General features: G+C 46.0%; 2 protein-coding genes across 2 annotated transcripts in view; both read left to right on the top strand.

Annotated features, from left to right (window-relative positions):
- The first annotated feature begins 1,454 nt into the window (after positions 1–1,454).
- On the top strand, positions 1,455–14,197 carry taf1 (TAF1 RNA polymerase II, TATA box binding protein (TBP)-associated factor). The gene is made up of 37 exons (XM_025066003.1): positions 1,455–1,612; positions 1,689–1,805; positions 2,012–2,143; positions 2,292–2,533; positions 2,636–2,851; positions 3,101–3,343; positions 3,429–3,663; positions 4,042–4,149; positions 4,262–4,429; positions 4,527–4,654; positions 4,779–4,886; positions 5,786–5,959; positions 6,090–6,263; positions 6,429–6,533; positions 6,626–6,826; positions 6,903–7,044; positions 7,356–7,486; positions 7,574–7,654; positions 7,734–7,883; positions 7,963–8,082; positions 8,190–8,365; positions 8,460–8,692; positions 8,786–8,993; positions 9,775–9,940; positions 10,096–10,307; positions 10,590–10,698; positions 10,789–10,887; positions 10,972–11,149; positions 11,258–11,325; positions 11,471–11,593; positions 11,711–11,803; positions 11,904–11,988; positions 12,066–12,133; positions 12,250–12,366; positions 12,762–12,881; positions 12,988–13,491; positions 13,614–14,197. Exons 2-36 carry the CDS (start codon positions 1,775–1,777, stop codon positions 13,204–13,206), a joined length of 5,163 nt encoding a protein of 1,720 aa, XP_024921771.1. The 5' UTR covers positions 1,455–1,612; positions 1,689–1,774; the 3' UTR covers positions 13,207–13,491; positions 13,614–14,197.
- A 1,110-nt stretch (positions 14,198–15,307) lies between these two features.
- Positions 15,308–18,555, top strand: part of slc6a7 (solute carrier family 6 member 7) — a 7,688-nt gene continuing 4,440 nt past the window's right edge. Inside the window, 4 exon segments of the mRNA XM_008333140.3 lie at positions 15,308–15,607; positions 16,710–16,944; positions 17,331–17,462; positions 18,227–18,437. Coding sequence (XP_008331362.1) covers positions 15,542–15,607; positions 16,710–16,944; positions 17,331–17,462; positions 18,227–18,437 — 644 coding nt within the window. The 5' untranslated portion in view covers positions 15,308–15,541.

Genomic DNA, 18,555 nt, shown 5'->3' with positions numbered 1-18,555 from the left:
TTTCCCCGTGTCACTCTAGTGGTTCCATATTGAAAAATCCCGGGGTGGATTTCCTATTAAAATAAGCCGCCGATCTTTTTATTAATGTGTAACGGACAGGGTAAACTGTTTGGTAGGGCGGTCTATAGAGGTCGCTCTTAACCCATTTTACAGCGACAATGACGCGCACGATACTTTATTATAAAAAAGAACAAAGTTTATTTATACAAACACGATCGTTTAAAAAAGGGGGAAAAAAAGGAAAATAGTAAAAATCGATTTCAACAAGTGCTTCTTCCAGATTCCCTTGATGTCTTTGTCGCCGTGTTCGTATTCGTTCATTCAACCTTTGCCGTCAAGAAGCCATTTGGTTTCAGTTGGGACTTCGTGCCATTATCTTTTATATTAATGTTCCTTCTAACAGTCACTGACGTTTACATAGAAAATGGACTCTAATAACACAGAATCTACGTCACAATGACCATCTCGTATACAGCAAATTTCCTAACAGTCCCTGAACGTCTCATATTGTTCTTCCGGGTCACTCGTACCGTACCGCCAGCTAGTGATGCTAGCATCGCTCTGGCAGTGGTAGAGACCAAAATAAACACGATTTAGTGCCAATCAGACGTGTTTTCGACTGCTGTTATTTGCGCTAATTGTAATAAACATTTAACTACACGCTATCGCTTTGATAGGAACGAAGCGTGTACAGAAACAACTGTAGTTCAGCAGATATTTATCACAGTTGTGCAGCTCCAGGAGGCTAGCAAGCGATTGCTAAGCCTTAAGTGAAAGCGTCAGGCTGGATAAAGTCTAACCTACTGATTAGAAGCGGAGTCACGTCAGGTAAGTGGAAGTCTTAAATTATCAACTCGCTTTTCAACATTTAGTGTCATTTAATTTGTTAGTAAAATGCAGTAAACGCGATAGTCCAGTGTTAAATGGCGGAGCTAATGTTTATGTTGGGGCGTATTTACATCATACACGTTCAAACCCGAATAAACAATAAAACTATTAAACTAACTATAAATATGAACTCGATGAAAACAAGAAGTTATACTTTAGAATTTTATTGCAGAAACGTTTTAATAATTGTTTATTCTGAGCGAAAGTTTATGACCATGAAGTTTTGACTTTGTCCACAAGTTTTACGTTTTTTCACGTTTCCTTTTCACATGGATAATATTGTGCTTTTCTATTAAAAACAAGAAGATGAGCTTAAAGTATATAATGTTGCGTTTTAGTGTCTAAAGGCCTTTTTTGTTATTTTTTTCACCTTCCAGGATGTCGGACTCGGACAGTGATGAAGATCAAGACCGTCCTTTCTCCATCACTGGTTTTCTTTTTGGAAACATCAATGAAGATGGACAACTGGAGGACGACAGGGGACATGGGGATGTCAGTTTTTTTTTTCAGAAAGTTTTGTTGTGAAAACCAAAATATTTTAGTTTTTTATATTTTTAATGATGGCTAACGTATTTTGATCATTTCTTTTTGTTTCAGGAGTCGAAAAAGCATCTCGCTGGTTTAGGTACCCTGGGTTTAGGCTCACTCATTACAGAGATCACAGCCAATGATGATGAGGAGGATGAAGAGGACGGCAGAGACTCTGGTGGTGTGGATACAGATGGTATGTGAAGGAACGTAGTGTTCGTTTGTGCACATTGGAGCAGAATAGTGTCTCATGTTGGATTTTATTTTTTCAGGTTGGGTGAAAAGCACCGACGATGCAGTTGATTATTCTGACATCACTGAAGTGGCTGAGGACGAGCCCAGGAAGTATCGTCAGGCCATGGGCTCTTTACAGCCAAACAGAAAAACAGGTAAATGAACAGCAAACTGAAGATTTGACTCCTTCTCCTCTTTCCTGTTTGAATGATATTTTTAGTGGCTAATATGTGGCTTGAGGACATTTTTGTTTCTTTTAGAAAATAAGTCTTGGTGAAAGAAAATACATTTCTATTGTAGGTGGACCAGCTTTATGCTGAGTTGGGCCTAAACTTTCCTCTAAATTATTGTTTCATCCCAGATGATGACGATGACTATGACGCAGACTGTGAAGATATCGATTCTAAGCTCATGCCTCCTCCACCGCCTCCAAATCAGTCCACACCTGTGAAGAAGGACGAACCTGTGTGTCAGACCACCAATGGTAAGGAAGGTAAGGAAGGGGGAGGACGTTTGACTCTCTGCTGATACGGACGATCCAACAGTCGAAGGTTTAACTCTCCAATGAGATAACTCAACAAATCTGCATCTACAAACTGGTGACAGGATTTAACTTCACGTCTGTTCTGGTCGGTTTCTAGTTGTGGCGGAGGAGGGAGATGGGATCATCCTGCCTTCCATTATCGCACCGTCTTCTACTGCTGAGAAAGTGGACTTCAGCAGCTCCTCAGACTCCGAGTCAGAGGCCGATCGTCCCTGTCAGGGCTCCGGGTCGGGGTCACCAGACAGGCTCACCCTCCCACTCGCTGGTATCATGCAGAAAGATGCAGCCAAGGCGCTGCCGGGTGTGACGGAGCTTTTCCCAGAGTTTAGACCTGGACGGGTAACGCAGCTTCACACTCAACGAGCTTCAACTTCAGACTCACTGAACAATATTGTTCCCTGTTGTTGCTTTGACATCTAATACCTGCATGGATACCCTCAGGTGCTGAGGTTCCTGCGTCTGTTCGGACCTGGGAAGAGCATGCCGTCTGTGTGGAGAAGCGCTCGCAGGAAGAAGAAGCGGAAACACCGGGACCCTTTACCTGGAACACCTCCTCCAGAGGGAGAGGCCACGGAGCAGGCTGAGGAGAAGAAGTCTGGGTGGATTTACGAATACGCTGCTGCTCCTCCTCCAGAGCAGTGTCTCTCTGATGACGAGGTAAACCTTACAAGACACCTGTCCACAGGGCGTCCTGTCACTCTAAAGCAGGGCTGGACTGTAGTTTCAGTAGGACATTCTAATAACATGGAGTAAAAATCACATTATTATTAAATGTTTATTTTGGAATCCAGTCATGGATTGGATGATTTGGTGGGCCAGCTTTGGTCCCTGGGCCAACAGTTGATCACTGCTTTAAGGTCTGCTCTATAGTAATGTCTTTTTTTTTTTTTAACCCGTCTTATCCAGATAACCATGATGGCTCCAGTGGAATCCAAGTTTTCACAGACCTGTGGCGATGGGGACAAGGAGATCGAGTCTCGGCCCAGAGTCGCAGAGTGGCGCTACGGACCGGCTCAGCTCTGGTACGATATGCTGGGAATCCCCGAAGATGGAAGCAACTTCAACTACGGGTTCAAATTAAAGGAAAAGTCGTCCAGTGAAGAGCCGGCGCAGGAACCGTGTAAAGAAATCCCAGAGCCTGTGCTGGAGGTACTTAGATCAGGACGCCGGCACAAAACTGGTGATGAAGTGAGTGTGAGGAAGTGGACTAACTATGTCGGCTTTAAATCTCCAGGTCCAGACTCTAGATGACAGCGGCGACGTCAGGGACGACGAAGAGAGGGACAAAGAAAAGACGGCGCTGGAGAACGAGCTCTTCCTGATGGTCACTCAGCTGCAGTGGGAGGACGATATCATCTGGAACGGAGAAGACGTGAAACACAAAGGCACCAAGACTCAGAGAGCCAGTCTGGCTGGATGGCTGCCGTCCAGCATGACACGCAACGCCAACGCTTACAACGCTCAGCAAGGTGCGATCTCAGGAAGACGAAAGTGACGCTTTAACTTGTGTCGGTTTAGACTCGACTTCATCTCTCCTCCATTTTAATTCATTAGTTCAGCTCTGATTGGCTCTGGTCGTCTTTGTTCCCATTGGTCCAGATTTATTTTTCTGTTTTATTGATTAATGCATTAATTAATCTAGTAATTTAACACCACATGACTTCCTGTTCAGGAAACAAAAACAAAACAGGCCTAACGGTTGACGCTGCCTCTACTGTGTTTCACAGCTCGATACAGTGTTTGTTTATTGTTGTGTTTCTAAGGTCAAAAAGGTCACTGTTATCTCAAGACCAAAACACTGATTTTTAGTATTTATTTATTTAAAATAAAATTGACCTGTGTTGTAGGTCTGGTCAGGAGTAATTCCCAGTTGGTGCCTCCCACGCCTCCCCCCATGCCCAAGGCCTCCACACTCTCTGCTTCCAAACGGGACAAAAACATCCACGATAGTCAGAGTGAGTTTTTTTGTTGTTTTTATTTTTCGTTTTACATCAAAAATGTAAAGCTTATCATTATATATATTTTTAAATGTTCGCTTTTTGTTTATTTGTGTCTCCGTCACTGCAGCCTCGCACGAAGACGACTGTCCCTGGTTTTCCATTTTTCCCATCGACAACGAAGAGTTGGTGTACGGACGCTGGGAGGACAACATCATCTGGGACGACCAGGAGATGGATCACCTCCTCATGCCGCCTGTTCTCACACTGGATCCTAACGACGAGAATATCATCCTGGGTAGTTTAGACCGAAAACCAAAAATCAGTTTTCAAACCATCGCTCCTTCTCTTAACATTTTTCTAACATTTACACCCGACGATGACCGTCGTTTTAGAAATTCCAGACGAAAAAGAGGAAATGACTTCGCACTCACCGTCCAAAGAAAACAAGAAAGAGCCAGCGCTGAAGAAGAGCCGCATCCTGCTGGGAAAGACGGGAGTGATAAAGGACGAACCTCAGCAGGTGTGAAGAATCATACACGTCACGTAAACCACATGTTGAACCTCGCCCCGAACAGAATCAGAATCAGTGACAGTTACCATACGCAGTTTGACTAGTTTTTTTTTTCCTTCCCTTTTTTTTTCAGAACATGTCACAACCTGAGATAAAGGATCCGTGGAACCTCTCCAACGACGAGTTCTACTATCCCAAACAGCAGGGACTGAGGGCAACCTTTGGTGGAAACATCATCCAGGTAAAAATTCTTAGTGAAGAGGGAAGGCAGTGTCGTGATGGAAAGGTGTTGGTGGATTTTTAACGACTTCACGACTTAATAATTCAACTATTTACACTCTAGAAACATGCACAGAATTAAACATTTAAAATGAAACTGAAACTGGACAAACTTATGGTTCACTGGTTCCTCGACAGAAGCGTCTGAACTACAGAGTTAAATCTGTCTCCACGGCAATTGATGTGATGAGCACACCCGACGATGACCGTCGTTTTAGAAATTCCAGACGAAAAAGAGGAAATGACTTCGCACTCACCGTCCAAAGAAAACAAGAAAGAGCCAGCGCTGAAGAAGAGCCGCATCCTGCTGGGAAAGACGGGAGTGATAAAGGACGAACCTCAGCAGGTGTGAAGAATCATACACGTCACGTAAACCACATGTTGAACCTCGCCCCGAACAGAATCAGAATCAGTGACAGTTACCATACGCAGTTTGACTAACGTTTTTTTTTTCCTTCCCTTTTTTTTTCAGAACATGTCACAACCTGAGATAAAGGATCCGTGGAACCTCTCCAACGACGAGTTCTACTATCCCAAACAGCAGGGACTGAGGGCAACCTTTGGTGGAAACATCATCCAGGTAAAAATTCTTAGTGAAGAGGGAAGGCAGTGTCGTGATGGAAAGGTGTTGGTGGATTTTTAACGACTTCACGACTTAATAATTCAACTATTTACACTCTAGAAACATGCACAGAATTAAACATTTAAAATGAAACTGAAACTGGACAAACTTATGGTTCACTGGTTCCTCGACAGAAGCGTCTGAACTACAGAGTTAAATCTGTCTCCACGGCAATTGATGTGATGAGTGTTTGGTTGTTTTTGTTTTTTTTTAAAGACCAACTTTTATCTTTTCTACAGCACTCTATCCCAGCTCTGGAGCTGAGGCAGCCGTTCTTCCCCACTCACATGGGTCCAATGAAGCTGCGCCAGTTCCATCGCCCGGCTCTGAAGAAGTATTCGTTTGGAGCTCTGGCTCAGCCCGGTCCACATCCTGTCCAGCCGCTGCTCAAACACATCAAGAAGAAGGCCAAGGTGGAGAAAAGACATCATTATTAGCATTCATAACTAGAATTAATTTATTGTTATTACTTAGAAATTGATGGAACAGTTTTTTTGTTCTTTTATTCAATGTGTGAATGTTTGTTTGTTTTTTTTTGTCCAGATGAGAGAACAGGAACGACAGGCGTCGGGCGGAGGAGACATGTTCTTCATGAGAACATCACAGGACCTGACTGGAAAGGATGGAGACGTGATCTTGGCGGAGTACAGCGAGGAGTACGCGCCGCTCATCATGCAAGTCGGCATGGCAACCAAGATCAAAAACTACTACAAAAGGGTGAGGCTGAACTTTCTCTGTCACTTGAACCTAATCTCTGGACTCGACGGTAACTTAGTTTTAGTTCGTTAAGTTAATGATGTAGCTGTTTTATATTAGACGACTCCAGTGCTGCTGCAGATTTGTTGTTTGTTGTAAACAACACTGGCCTTTATTTGTTTACAGAAACCAGGGAAGGACCCTGGAGCTCCAGACTGTAAATACGGAGAGACCATCTACTGTCACACGTCTCCCTTCCTGGGCTCCCTTCATCCTGGACAGCTGCTCCAGGTCAGCGCTGTCTTAGATTTAAGTAAAAAATCTCTTCAAACTTGAATCACCAGGAGGTAAATGATTCTGATTTTTTTTTTTTTTGCTCCCAGGCCTTTGAGAACAATCTTTTCCGTGCTCCGATCTACCTGCATAAAATGCGGGAGACGGACTTCCTGGTTCTGCGGACGAGACACGGCTATTACATCAGAGACATTGTGGACATTTTCGTGGTGGGTCAGGAGTGTCCCCTCTTTGAAGTCCCTGGACCCAACTCCAAACGGGCCAACACACACATCAGAGACTTCCTGCAGGTGTGTTGAATGAACCCAGGTCTCCTCCAGAACCCCGTCTTCTCAGTGCTGAGCTGTCAGGTCTGCTGTTGTGCAGGTGTTTATTTACAGATTGTTCTGGAAGAGCAAAGACCGGCCGCGCCGAATCCGCATGGAGGACATAAAGAAAGCTTTTCCCTCGCACTCCGAGAGCAGCATCAGGAAACGACTGAAGCTGTGTGCCGACTTCAAACGCACAGGTAAGAGTCTGCTGCATGAGGCAAAACCAGACGCCGCGACGGAATAATGATCTGAATAGTCCAGAAATGAAAGCTCTTTATTTATAAAGTTCTGTCTAATCTATCTGTAAATAAGTTGATTATTGATCCATAGTGTGTGTCGTTCTGTTCATGGGTTAAAATGTGTTTCAAATATTTTGTCTGATTAATTTCACAAATGAATTATCGTGACCATTGTCTCATTTTGACACTCACTAATATTTATTATTTAAAATGTAAAAGACAGGGTTTTTTTTTTATTATTGAAGCTTCTGTTCATGGACTCATTCCAGGGATGGACTCCAACTGGTGGGTGCTGAAGCCCGACTTCAGATTACCCACAGAAGAGGAAATCCGGGCCGTGGTGTCTCCAGAGCAGTGCTGTGCCTATTACAGCATGTTAGTGGCAGAGCAGAGGCTGAAGGTAACTGTGCCGTCCTCTCACGAATGCTGCCGTAGTCGTAGACTCTGGTGAGAACCCTGTTACCATGACGTTCCTCCGTCTGTTCAGGACGCTGGCTACGGTGAGAAGTCCTTCTTCGCCCCAGAGGAGGAGAACGAGGAGGACTTCCAGATGAAGATTGACGACGAGGTACGGATTCACTCTGAAGGGCGGGCGTTCCACAGGGAACTTTTCCAGACTCACTCTGGTTCTGTCTCTTTAATCCCAGGTGCGAACAGCTCCGTGGAACACCACGAGAGCCTTCATTTCCGCCATGAAGGGGAAATGTCTCCTGGAGGTCACGGGCGTGGCTGACCCGACGGGCTGTGGAGAAGGTTTCTCCTACGTCAAAGTGCCCAACAAGCCCACGCAGCAGAAGGTTGGTGCGGCTCCACCGAGGGTTCTGCATCAACGGGTTGGTTCCCGTGTCAGAACGCTGATCCTGTTTGTTTCTTCAGGACGACAAAGAGCCGCAACAGGTGAAGAAGACGGTGACGGGAACGGACGCCGACCTGAGGAGGCTCTCTCTGAAGAACGCCAAGCAGCTGCTGCGCAAGTTCGGCGTTCCAGAGGAGGAAGTAGGAACCTTCTTTGATTGACTTTCATCAGGACTGTGATTGGATTAAAAAATGTTTTAACATTAAAAAAATAATCTGCCTCAGATTAAAAATCCTGTTCTTTTCAGATCAAGAAACTCTCTCGCTGGGAAGTGATTGACGTAGTCAGGACCATGTCCACGGAGCAGGCGCGTTCAGGCGAGGGGCCCATGAGCAAATTCGCCCGGGGGTCTCGTTTCTCCGTGGCCGAACATCAGGAGCGCTACAAGGAGGAGTGTCAGAGAATCTTTGACCTGCAGAACAAGTGAGGACTTCATTCAGGAAATGTGGTATTATTTTTAATGACCTGTGTGTGTGTGTGTGTGTGTGTTACTGACGTGGTTGTCCGTCCTCCACAGAGTACTGGAGTCCACTGAGGTTCTGTCCACCGACACCGACAGCAGCTCAGCAGAAGACAGTGACTTTGAGGAGATGGGGAAGAACATCGAGAACATGCTGCAGAACAAGAAGACCAGCTCCCAGCTGTCCCGGGAGAGGGAGGAGCAGGAGAGGAAGGAACTGCAGAGGATGCTCATGGGAGAAGAGAGCGACCGGGACAACAAAGGACGCAAGGAGCGACGCAAAGGCCTGTGTACGTCTGCGTTTGACTCCAACGTTCTACAGACGTGAAAGTATGAAAACAAAGTCATTGGTTTTTTTTGTCTTCTTTTCTTCTCCACTTCAGCCAGTTCCTTGTCCACGAGTTCACACAAAGACGACGACACCTCCTCCGTCACCAGCCTCAACTCCTCGGCCACCGGGAGGCGCCTGAAGATCTACCGCACCTTCAGGGACGAGGACGGAAAGGAGTACGTCCGCTGTGAGACAGTGCGCAAGGCTGCGGTCATCGACGCCTACATGCGGATCAGAACCACCAAGGACGACGAGTTCATGTAAACGTTTTAAGTTCCTTCTCCATTCCACCAAATTCATTATGACTTAAGAAAATGTTTAAATTTTAAAAAATCTGCCCTGTGAAAAGTTCACATTCAAAATGGCCCTGGTTTGAAGTCACTTCCTGAACAACAGTCAACACTGAGCCGAGTCAAAGGAGGAAACCAAAGCCCCTTAGATCCTTTATAATTTCCACAATCCTTTAATGTAGAAGCAGGCAGTTGTGCAGCGTTGATGCCAACTGTTCTTTAACTGCTGGACCAGAGCAGAGGAGGAGAGAGGAGACGGAAGGAGGTGAACGGTTCTCATGTTCCTGTTAAAAGTTCTAAAGAACCTGAACTAGACAACAGGAAAACACTGAGTCAGAAAAAAAAAATTCTGAAAATTTGCTAGGGTTAAAAATGGCATTTCAAAGTCTGTGTGATTATTCAGTATTCATTGAGGGGAAAAGAGAGAGGAAGAAGAGGAGAGAAGGAAAACGGAAAAGAAGACGGTGATATACCTAAACGTTTCGACACCTGAATGTCACTTAGGCTGCGTAGAGTCCTGACGTCTTTGTTTATTTGTGGGTCACAGCCAATGTGTTTAGGTGCATACTGCCACCTACTGTACACTGACCAGTGTAGGGATTGAATGAATAACTATTTTTGTAGAAACACTGACTCGGTGCAGTACTAGAGTGTGTAGTGTCATGGTTTGATCAGTATAGGGATTGAATGAATAACTACTGACTTGGTGCAGTTTGTGAATTTTTTTTTTTTTTACCTCTCGTTTCTTCAGACGTAAGTTCGCCCTCTTTGATGAGCAGCACAGGGAGGAAATGAGGAAGGAGCGCAGACGCATTCAGGAACAGCTGAGGAGACTGAAGAGGAACCAGGAAAAGGACAAGATCAAGGGTCCTCCAGAGAAGAAGGCCAAGAAGGCCAAAGAGAGACCAGACCTCAAGGTAAAAGTAAGCTTGCCCATTCACTACCTCGCTCCTCTCTCTCTCCTCGCTCCTCTCCAGCCAACTGCCGACCTTCGGCCACGTGTGGCGCTGTTGTCGTCAAGCACACAAAGGTTAATTGTTCCCCCTCTCTGAATGCTCGTCTCCTTCCCTAGCTGAAGTGCGGAGCGTGTGGAGCCATAGGACACATGAGGACCAACAAGTTCTGTCCACTCTACTATCAAACCAACGCACCTCCCTCGAACCCAGTCGCCATGACTGAGGAGCAGGAGGAGGAGCTGGAGAAGACGGTCATCCACAACGACAACGAGGAGCTGATCAAGGTGGAGGGAACGAAGATCGTCCTCGGAAAACAGCTGATAGAGAGGTACGCAGTGTTTACCAGCAGTAACACACGCACAGCAGGGCTGCAAGAAAATATTAGTACATTGAAATATTGCAATATTTGATTTCCTGATACTGTATCAACGTTCTACATCATTGGATTGATTTTTAGAAATCACAAATTAACAGTCAAATATTCATGTTGTTGGTTATTTTTATTTTTATTTTTTTCCTTAGTAATAAAAAAAAATCTTTCCTTCATATGTCGTGATACGTGTCGTCAGATTCTCACACAGACAGACTGTAATGTTCTCTGCTCCCTCAGTGCCGACGAAGTGCGCAGGAAGTCCTTGGTGCTGAAGTTCCCCAAGCAGCAGCTGCCAGCGAAGAAGAAACGTCGCGTCGGCAGCGCCATTCACTGTGACTATCTCAACGTGAGCTGCTGCGTCTGACGTGACGTTTTAACTCCTCCTGAACTCCCTTCCTCCGTCATGACTGATGTGTAATTCTACTTCCTGTCACAGAAGCCGCACAAGGCCATCCACCGCAGACGCACTGACCCCATGGTGACCTTGTCCTCCGTGCTGGAGAGCATCATCAACGACATGCGCGATCACCCCAACGTGAGCCGCCTCACACCTGAGCCGTCATGTCATCCTGTCTGTCACACCTGTCTCACCTCCTCTTCCTCCTCCCCCCCCACGCAGACTTACCCGTTCCACACTCCGGTGAATGCCAAGGTGGTGAAGGACTACTACAAGATCATCACTCGGCCCATGGACCTGCAGACGCTGAGGGAGAACGTACGCAAGCGCATGTATCCATCCAGAGACGAGTTCCGTGAAGCTGTGGAGGTTATTGTGAAAAACAGCGCCACCTACAATGGTAAGGTCACATCGGGACTGAGAGCAACAACCTGACAAAGTTACTGTGATAAAGATTATTATATTTATGTTTTTATTGATCAACACGTTGCCTTTTTTTGTTGCCCAGGTGCCAAACATCCCATAACTCAGGTGGCACAGTCCATGCTGGACCTGTGTGACACCAAGCTGAAAGAGGTCAGTGTGTGTGTGTGTCAGTGTGTGTGTGTTTGTGGAGTTGTTTTCTTCTGTGTTTTCACTGACAGTCAGTGGACGGGGCTGTACGATGGAGAAAAGACTGAGAATAAACATTAAAACCATTCTTTTTATTGTGTCTGTGCAGAAGGAGGACAGACTGGTGCGGCTGGAGAAAGCCATCAACCCTCTGCTGGACGACGACGACCAGGTGGCCTTCTCCTTCATCCTGGACAACATCGTGACCCAGAAGATGATGGTGGTTCTGGATGTGAGTCGTCTCTCTCTCTCTCTCTTTTTTTTATTTATAAATATATTACCATCAGAGTCAGATGTTTTTTAGACAGATTCTGTCCCTCGTCCTGATCTGTCCTCCTTCCCTCCTCAGTCCTGGCCGTTCCATCATCCCGTCAACAAGAAGTTTGTCCCTGATTATTACAAAGTCATCATAAACCCCATGGACCTGGAGACCCTGAGAAAGGTGACGTGGAAGTAACGTAGCATGAGGACGTACGTTCTCGTTCTCAGCACAAATACTGAGTGTGTGTGTGTGTGTGTGTGTGTGTGTGTTTAATCTACAGAACATTTCCAAACACAAATACCAGAACCGTGAAATCTTCCTCTCAGACGTGGCTCTCGTTCATGCCAACAGCATCAAATACAACGGTCAGTTTTCTACGACACCTGGTCTTTGTGGTTTAATGATTTTTTTTTTTAATAAGGTTTTTTTGTGTCGTTCACAGGTCCAGACAGTCCTTACACCAAGACGGCGTTAGAGATCGTCAACGTGTGTAAACAGACCCTGGCTGAGGTACGGTTCACTCCGGTTTGCTTTTGTGGGCGTGGTTAAATTTGTTGCCAGAAAAAAAAAACCCAAACAAAAACAGCGCCCCCTGCTGTAACCTCCGTCTCCTCTCCTGTCCACAGTACGACGAACATTTGACTCAGTTGGAGAAGGACATCTCCACGGCCAAGGAGGCGGCTCTGGATGCTGCAGACCTGGAGAGTCTTGACCCCATGACCCCGGGGCCGTACACACCCCAGGTACGACGGCACTCCAGTTTCTGCTCCACCTTTTCTTAACTTCCCTGTTTCCTGTTGTAGTTCCTTCACTTCAGTCTCCTCCTGATCCTCCTTCACTCCTGTCGTTTCCTTCTGTCTCTGCCGTGTGTGTGCGTGTGCGTGTGTGTGTGTGTGTGCGTGTGCTCGGCCAGCCTGCTGATCTCTTTGACAGCGGGGCGTCAGGGAGTCTGCCCAGACAGCCCAGCAGCCTTTTCTCTGAGGGCCCCCTAGTGGTTGCTTCAGAGAAGAGAGGCGGGCAGGTACGGCCGACGCAGACGCTCTTTTCCCACTTCCTCCTCAAACTCTCACTGCTCCCGTGTGTGTTGTACAGTTTCCAATTTTTGCCTTTTTTTAACACAAGTTTTCGTTGTTTCCAGTTTTTCTATGATCCTGTTGGTCAGGGCCGCCACGGCAGGAGACCTGGAGAAGAAGAGTCGGACGTTGACATCGAAGGTTTTGAGGAGGAAGACGACGGCAAACCCAAGACTCCTGCTCCTGTGAGTGAAAAACTCTCTGCTCCGTGTTTCTGTCCCACAGCTGTCGATTATTTTCCTCTGATCAACGTCTGTCTTTATTTTCTCTCCTCCCGTCTCGCTCTGTTAGGCGGAGGACGCCGATGGAGACCTGGAGGATGACGACGACGACGACGAGATGCTGCTGCCGCCTCGCAGACGAGTGCACGACCACGACGACGACGACGACGAGGAGGACGATGAAGGAGACGACGGCAGATCCAACCGTCCGGCTCAGGCCAGCGTTCTGTACCAGGACCTGCTCATGTCGGACGGAGAGGACGACGCCAGCGAAGAAGAGGGAGACTGAAAAATCTCCTGTAGGTCCTGGAGGTCCTGGAGGACAGTCCTCCACGATCGTGCACAGTGGAAGGTGTCTCCGTGTCCACCTGACTGACCGGTGTTTGTCTCTTTGTCCTCCAGCCATCCACCTGTCAGAGAGCGGCAGCGACTCGGACAGAGAGATCAACGTCCGACCTCAGCCTCCGCGTCGGGCCCAGGAAACGGCCCGGATGGGAATGGAGCAGGATGAGAGCATGATGTCATACGATGGAGACGGGGCCGACGGAGCACACCTGGAGGACAGCAACGTCAGGTACAAGGCCAACACCATGACTCACATCAGACTGACTCAGTCCTAGGGTCAGAGGTCATCGGTGGCTAAGGCTGCGAAAAAAGTCCAAATGTTCAAATATTCTCTCTTTTTCTTTGTGTCAGTTACGGAAGTTACGAGGAAACGGAGAGCAGGAGTCAGCTGCAGCCGTCCAGCCTCGGCAACGGGGAAGAATACGGTATCAGCGATGAGGAGGAGGAGGAGGAGGAAGGAGACGAAGGCAGGAGGAGAGGACCGGCTGTTCTGTCCCAGGTCCAACTGAGTGAAGATGAGGAGAGCGAAGAGTTCCGGTCGATCGGAGGAGACAGTGACATTGACTCTGACAATTAGTCACAGCGTTGTTGGTTTTATTATTATTATTATTGTTGTTTTTAGCAGTAAGAAAAAAAAACATTGTTGTGTGTAAGGAGGAGTGCCCTCTGGTGGTGAGGGCTGCACATACAGGATATGAAGTCTGTGTCAATCTGTCTGTGTGATCACTCTGATGAAACACTCTCTCTCTCACTGGAGTCAGTGAATACTCATGTGAATACTTTGTATATTTTGTAAATGACTCCTGGTGTTTCTGCCTGTTCTACAGTGATGTGTGACGGTCGTGTAAACATTTTTATCTTGTGTCCTGCGCTCACAGAAAAGTCTTTGTTTTTCTACCCAGTGCCAATGTAAAAAATAAAAATATAAAAATTAACTCTGGTCACGTGGATGGAAATCATTCAGGGATTATGTGTTTTTTAGTAGATATTTTTATAAGTAATTTTAATTTGTGTATTAGGTATATGGGAGGTGATTAATGCCAGAGTTCTAGTAATGGACAGATGTAAGATGAAGAAAAGGTCAACATGACAACTGTGAGTGAAGTCAAAGTAACACGACGGCAAACTGCAGGACTTCCTGTTGCTACAGGGCTGAGAGGAAATTGCTTTTGACAGAAGCGCTGTTTTTATAAGCGCAATAACAACTTCCTATCACCACTGTAACAACTTCAACTACAGCTGGTAATAAATACACACATTGTTCTAGAAAACACCTGAAACCTGAAAGTAAATCAAACATCACTCCTGATCCGTCTGTGTCGAGAGAACACAGATCAATGCTAACGAAGTGCTGGTTCGGGGGCCACTGTTTGGACCGTGTGTGTCTTTGCTTGTTGTTTGTTTCCTGTGCTGCAGTAGCTGCCAGTGTCTGTGGTCGTCTGTATTTTAGATGCAGATCTGCCTTAGTCATAACACCTAAGGAAGTTGCATTGAGATGTGTGGTCAACAACAAAAAAAATTCTCATTTCGGTGACAAAACCACAATTCTTAGCATGTTGGGCTGAAAAGTTCTTCTTTTTTGATGATGGGTTTGGTGCTAAATGTGCAAATAATTATTTCCTGCATTAATTTCTGCAGGTGATTTTTTCTTTTTCTTTTTTTTTACAGATATACAAATAAATAAATAAATAAATGTTTTTCTTCCTTCACCTGGATCACGATTCATTCATTCAGTGGCAAGTAAAAAAAAAAAAAGAAAGTATTTTAAAAAACTGTGCCGTTTCAGTGCGTGTCGTGATCAACATCGCCCCGTCCATGAAAAACACTTCGTACGCCCCTGCTTGTAATCCTCCGTGACGTCATATATTGGATACCGGGAGAGGAGGTCGTTGTTTGGAAGTTGTTTGGAGGTTGGCAAGTCTGGAAAAAAAGGTGGAAACAATTTGTTTTAAAGGGTGTTGTCCTTCTCCTCCTCCTGCTCCTTCTTCTTCTCCTGCACCTGCGCCCTCCCTAACCCCCCCTGCCCCCCCCGCCCACCTCACCGCCCACCGGCCTCGTTTCCTCCTCGTCATCGCTGATGCCGTTCCTTACCTGTCGCTGTCGCCCTCCTCTCTGACTCCTCGGCTTTTCTGCGCATTTCTCCTTCAAACGTCGGCGTGAACCAAGCGAAACACAATGCGGTTTCACGCAGGACTTTCCCCCTGAACATGAGGACGGAGTGAAGGTGGATATAAACCGTGAAGAGGTGCCGACAACAACACCTCTTCTCTCGGGGAGAAATGCAGGACGACAGCGGTAAAACAGCGGCGCCGAGTGCGGATGTAACGAGCAGCGACCGTAGCCAGGTTTGGCTTTATTTTTATTTTTATTTTTATTTTTGGAACAGATAATGATCCATTTTGTGTGTGTTTGTAAGAAGTTCGTTGACCGGTGTAGCTCTGTGGCTCCCGGAGGAGCAGAGGTCAAAGCAGCGGGTAAAGATAACAGTGTTCGGGGTGAAGCTGTTCAACCTGTCCGGTCGGATTACTCCGTTTTACGGAGCAGATCTGCTCTGATCAATCTGGTCACAGGATCAGGTCGAAGTTTTACACGTTATTTCACGTCACAAGTGGATTTTATTTCATTTATCAACAAAACAAACTCAAACTAATAACATTAAGCAACAATCGTAGCAGAACCGCTGTTTACAAACACGGACGGTGGAAAGTTCTCGGTTGTTTTATGTTTTTTTTTTAATTATTTAATAAACACAGTTACACAGAGTTGTACTGTTTTTTTTAAATACTTATACTTTATATTTTTGTCTCATTCGGAGAGGAGATGTTCGGGCTGTTGGTTAAACAAACAAACAAACAAAAACACACCATTTGCAACATAAATGTTTTGGACACAGTTTAACTAAGCAGGACTTTAAACAGGAGTTTCTGGTCAATTTTCATCATATATATGTTGTCATTTTTTAAACAAACTGTCCTTAAACAGAGACAGAGACAACGGCACATCAAGCAGAAGCTCTGACGTCACGATGATCCAACTTCCTCTCTGCTACCTGTCACCACAGAATCTACTTCCTCTCCGTTTTTATTAAAAAAAATGAAAGAAGAAACTGCACTTCTTCTCATTGATTAGCATATTTTAAATAATAATAATAATAATAATAATAATAATAATAATAATAATAAAGTAAAGCTCAGCTGCATCAGTTCACACACTGATATCTTAACAGTCATTTTCGCTGCTACGCCGATGACACTCGGCTCTACCTCACTGGTAAAACCAGATCCTTTACGTACATCCTCGGTGTCATCCGATCTTAAATCCCGCTTTTAAACCAGTAACTTTTTTTTTGTCCCTGATGGTCCTAGTTTTTTCAAACCGCTGTCCTACTTCTTTGATTCTCCGTCTGTTTTGTTTATTTGACCGTTTCTCATCTATCTTCCCGTCCAGAACTCTGTGCATTTCAACAATCACGCCGTCACCCAGAACGGCCACACCTCCACACCAACCTCTGCTCCACAGCCGGAGTTTCACCCTCAACCTCCAGTTGTTGCACTGACCCCGGCGGTTGAACCCAGGGAGCAGTGGGGCGGGAAGTACGAGTTCCTGCTCTCCTGTATCGGATACTGCGTGGGTCTGGGAAACGTGTGGAGGTTTCCGTACCTCTGTTACCGCAATGGAGGAGGTGAGTGGTCGGCACGCACGCACGCACGCACGCTGACGTCTCCGAGACCTTTGAATGTTGGTTTGCATGAGTGAAGTCATCTGTTTACGCCCTTGGGTGTGCACCGTGTCATTATTATTCCACCTTGATACGAACACTCCCAGGCTGCGGCCGACAACCACAGTCTCAGTGTCAGGATTGGGGAACAAAAAAAAAATCCTTCCTTAATCCGATCCTGTGATGTTCCCTGTGTTTTCCATCGTTTCCGTTCCTCTGCCGATGCATCCAAACATGTTGGAGCTTGACTCACAGTAAAGCAGTCGACCTGCCTCTACAGGTCGTCGCCCGGTGAACATCATCGTCGTTATTATTTACCCCGACCTGTCGCTCTCCCTCTCCCCTCGCAGGTGTCTTCCTCATCCCTTACTTCATCATGCTCTTCTTCACTGGTGTCCCTCTGTTTCTCATGGAGCTGAGTTTGGGCCAGTACGGTGCAGCTGGACCCATCATGGTGTGGAAATGCTGCCCCCTATTGAAAGGTAGTGAAAACCAGAGACTTTGGCTGGTTCCCTTTTAAATACTTCATGTATGTGTATTTATATATATATATACATATATATATATATATATATATATGTATTTCACACATATTTTGACACAGTCAAATGTTTAACCAGTAAAGATAATTCCTTGACGCACTAGCCTAAAGAACGCGGCCTAAATATATACCTGTAACAATATAACAAGTTCAACTGGTTCCTGATCTGATTCTGTCCAATTGAATCCATTCATCCTCCGACTCACTTTGAAACAATTCCACCGAGCGTGGAGGAAGATGAAGCTCCGCCCCCAACTCCTGCTGGACTGTCGTCAGACTCAGGTCCAGGATCAGTGGCTAGAAGGAAGTCTTTATGGTTAATTTTTCACTGGTGATGACTCAGTGTTCAGTTATCAGAAGTGTAGATGGTGCCCACTTGTGGCCACAGATGGTATGACATTTTTTTCACAGTTGTAACCAGAGAACCAGGCCCACTATTAAAAAAAAGACAGTAAGATAACGTCCAGAAATTATGGTAATCTTAGAATTCACACCAAGTCCAGAAATTATGGTAATCTTTGAATTCTCTCATTTCTGGCACACCGGTAACATTGAAGTACACACTTCAGCCCTATAGGTGGCAGCAACATTTTTGGTGCTAAACACGGTGGGATTTGAACCTGTGTAGTAACTGGCGACAGTACAGCGTCCTGTTGTCGTCTCACGTCTGTCCCTCGGCTGCTCTTCTTCTGTCGTTGCTCACAGGTATCGGCATCGGGATGCTGTGCGTGTCCACGCTGGTCTGTCTCTACTACAACGTCATCATAGCCTGGACCTTTTACTACCTGGGCAGCTCCTTCCAGAGCCCACTGCCCTGGTCATGTGACGCCGTGGCCAACGCCGGTCTGTGTGGAAACAACACGACAGGAAACATGTCCACAGGGAGGATGCTCAGTCCCTCAGAAATCTTCTGGAAGTGAGTGGGTTTTTGTTTTTTGCAGAGTCACTGTAACTGAAGACAAAGTGTAACGTCAGCGGCGTCTTTGTTATATTTAGAGTCAGTTTTATATTTCAGGTCATGTTCACTGAACTTC

The sequence above is a fragment of the Cynoglossus semilaevis genome, chromosome 19 (assembly GCF_000523025.1).
Source record: "Cynoglossus semilaevis isolate Cse_v1.0 chromosome 19, Cse_v1.0, whole genome shotgun sequence".
Taxonomy (NCBI): Eukaryota; Metazoa; Chordata; class Actinopteri; order Pleuronectiformes; family Cynoglossidae; genus Cynoglossus; species Cynoglossus semilaevis.
The sequence above is the reverse complement of the archived record's forward strand: the minus strand, read 5'-3'. Positions and strand labels throughout refer to the sequence as shown.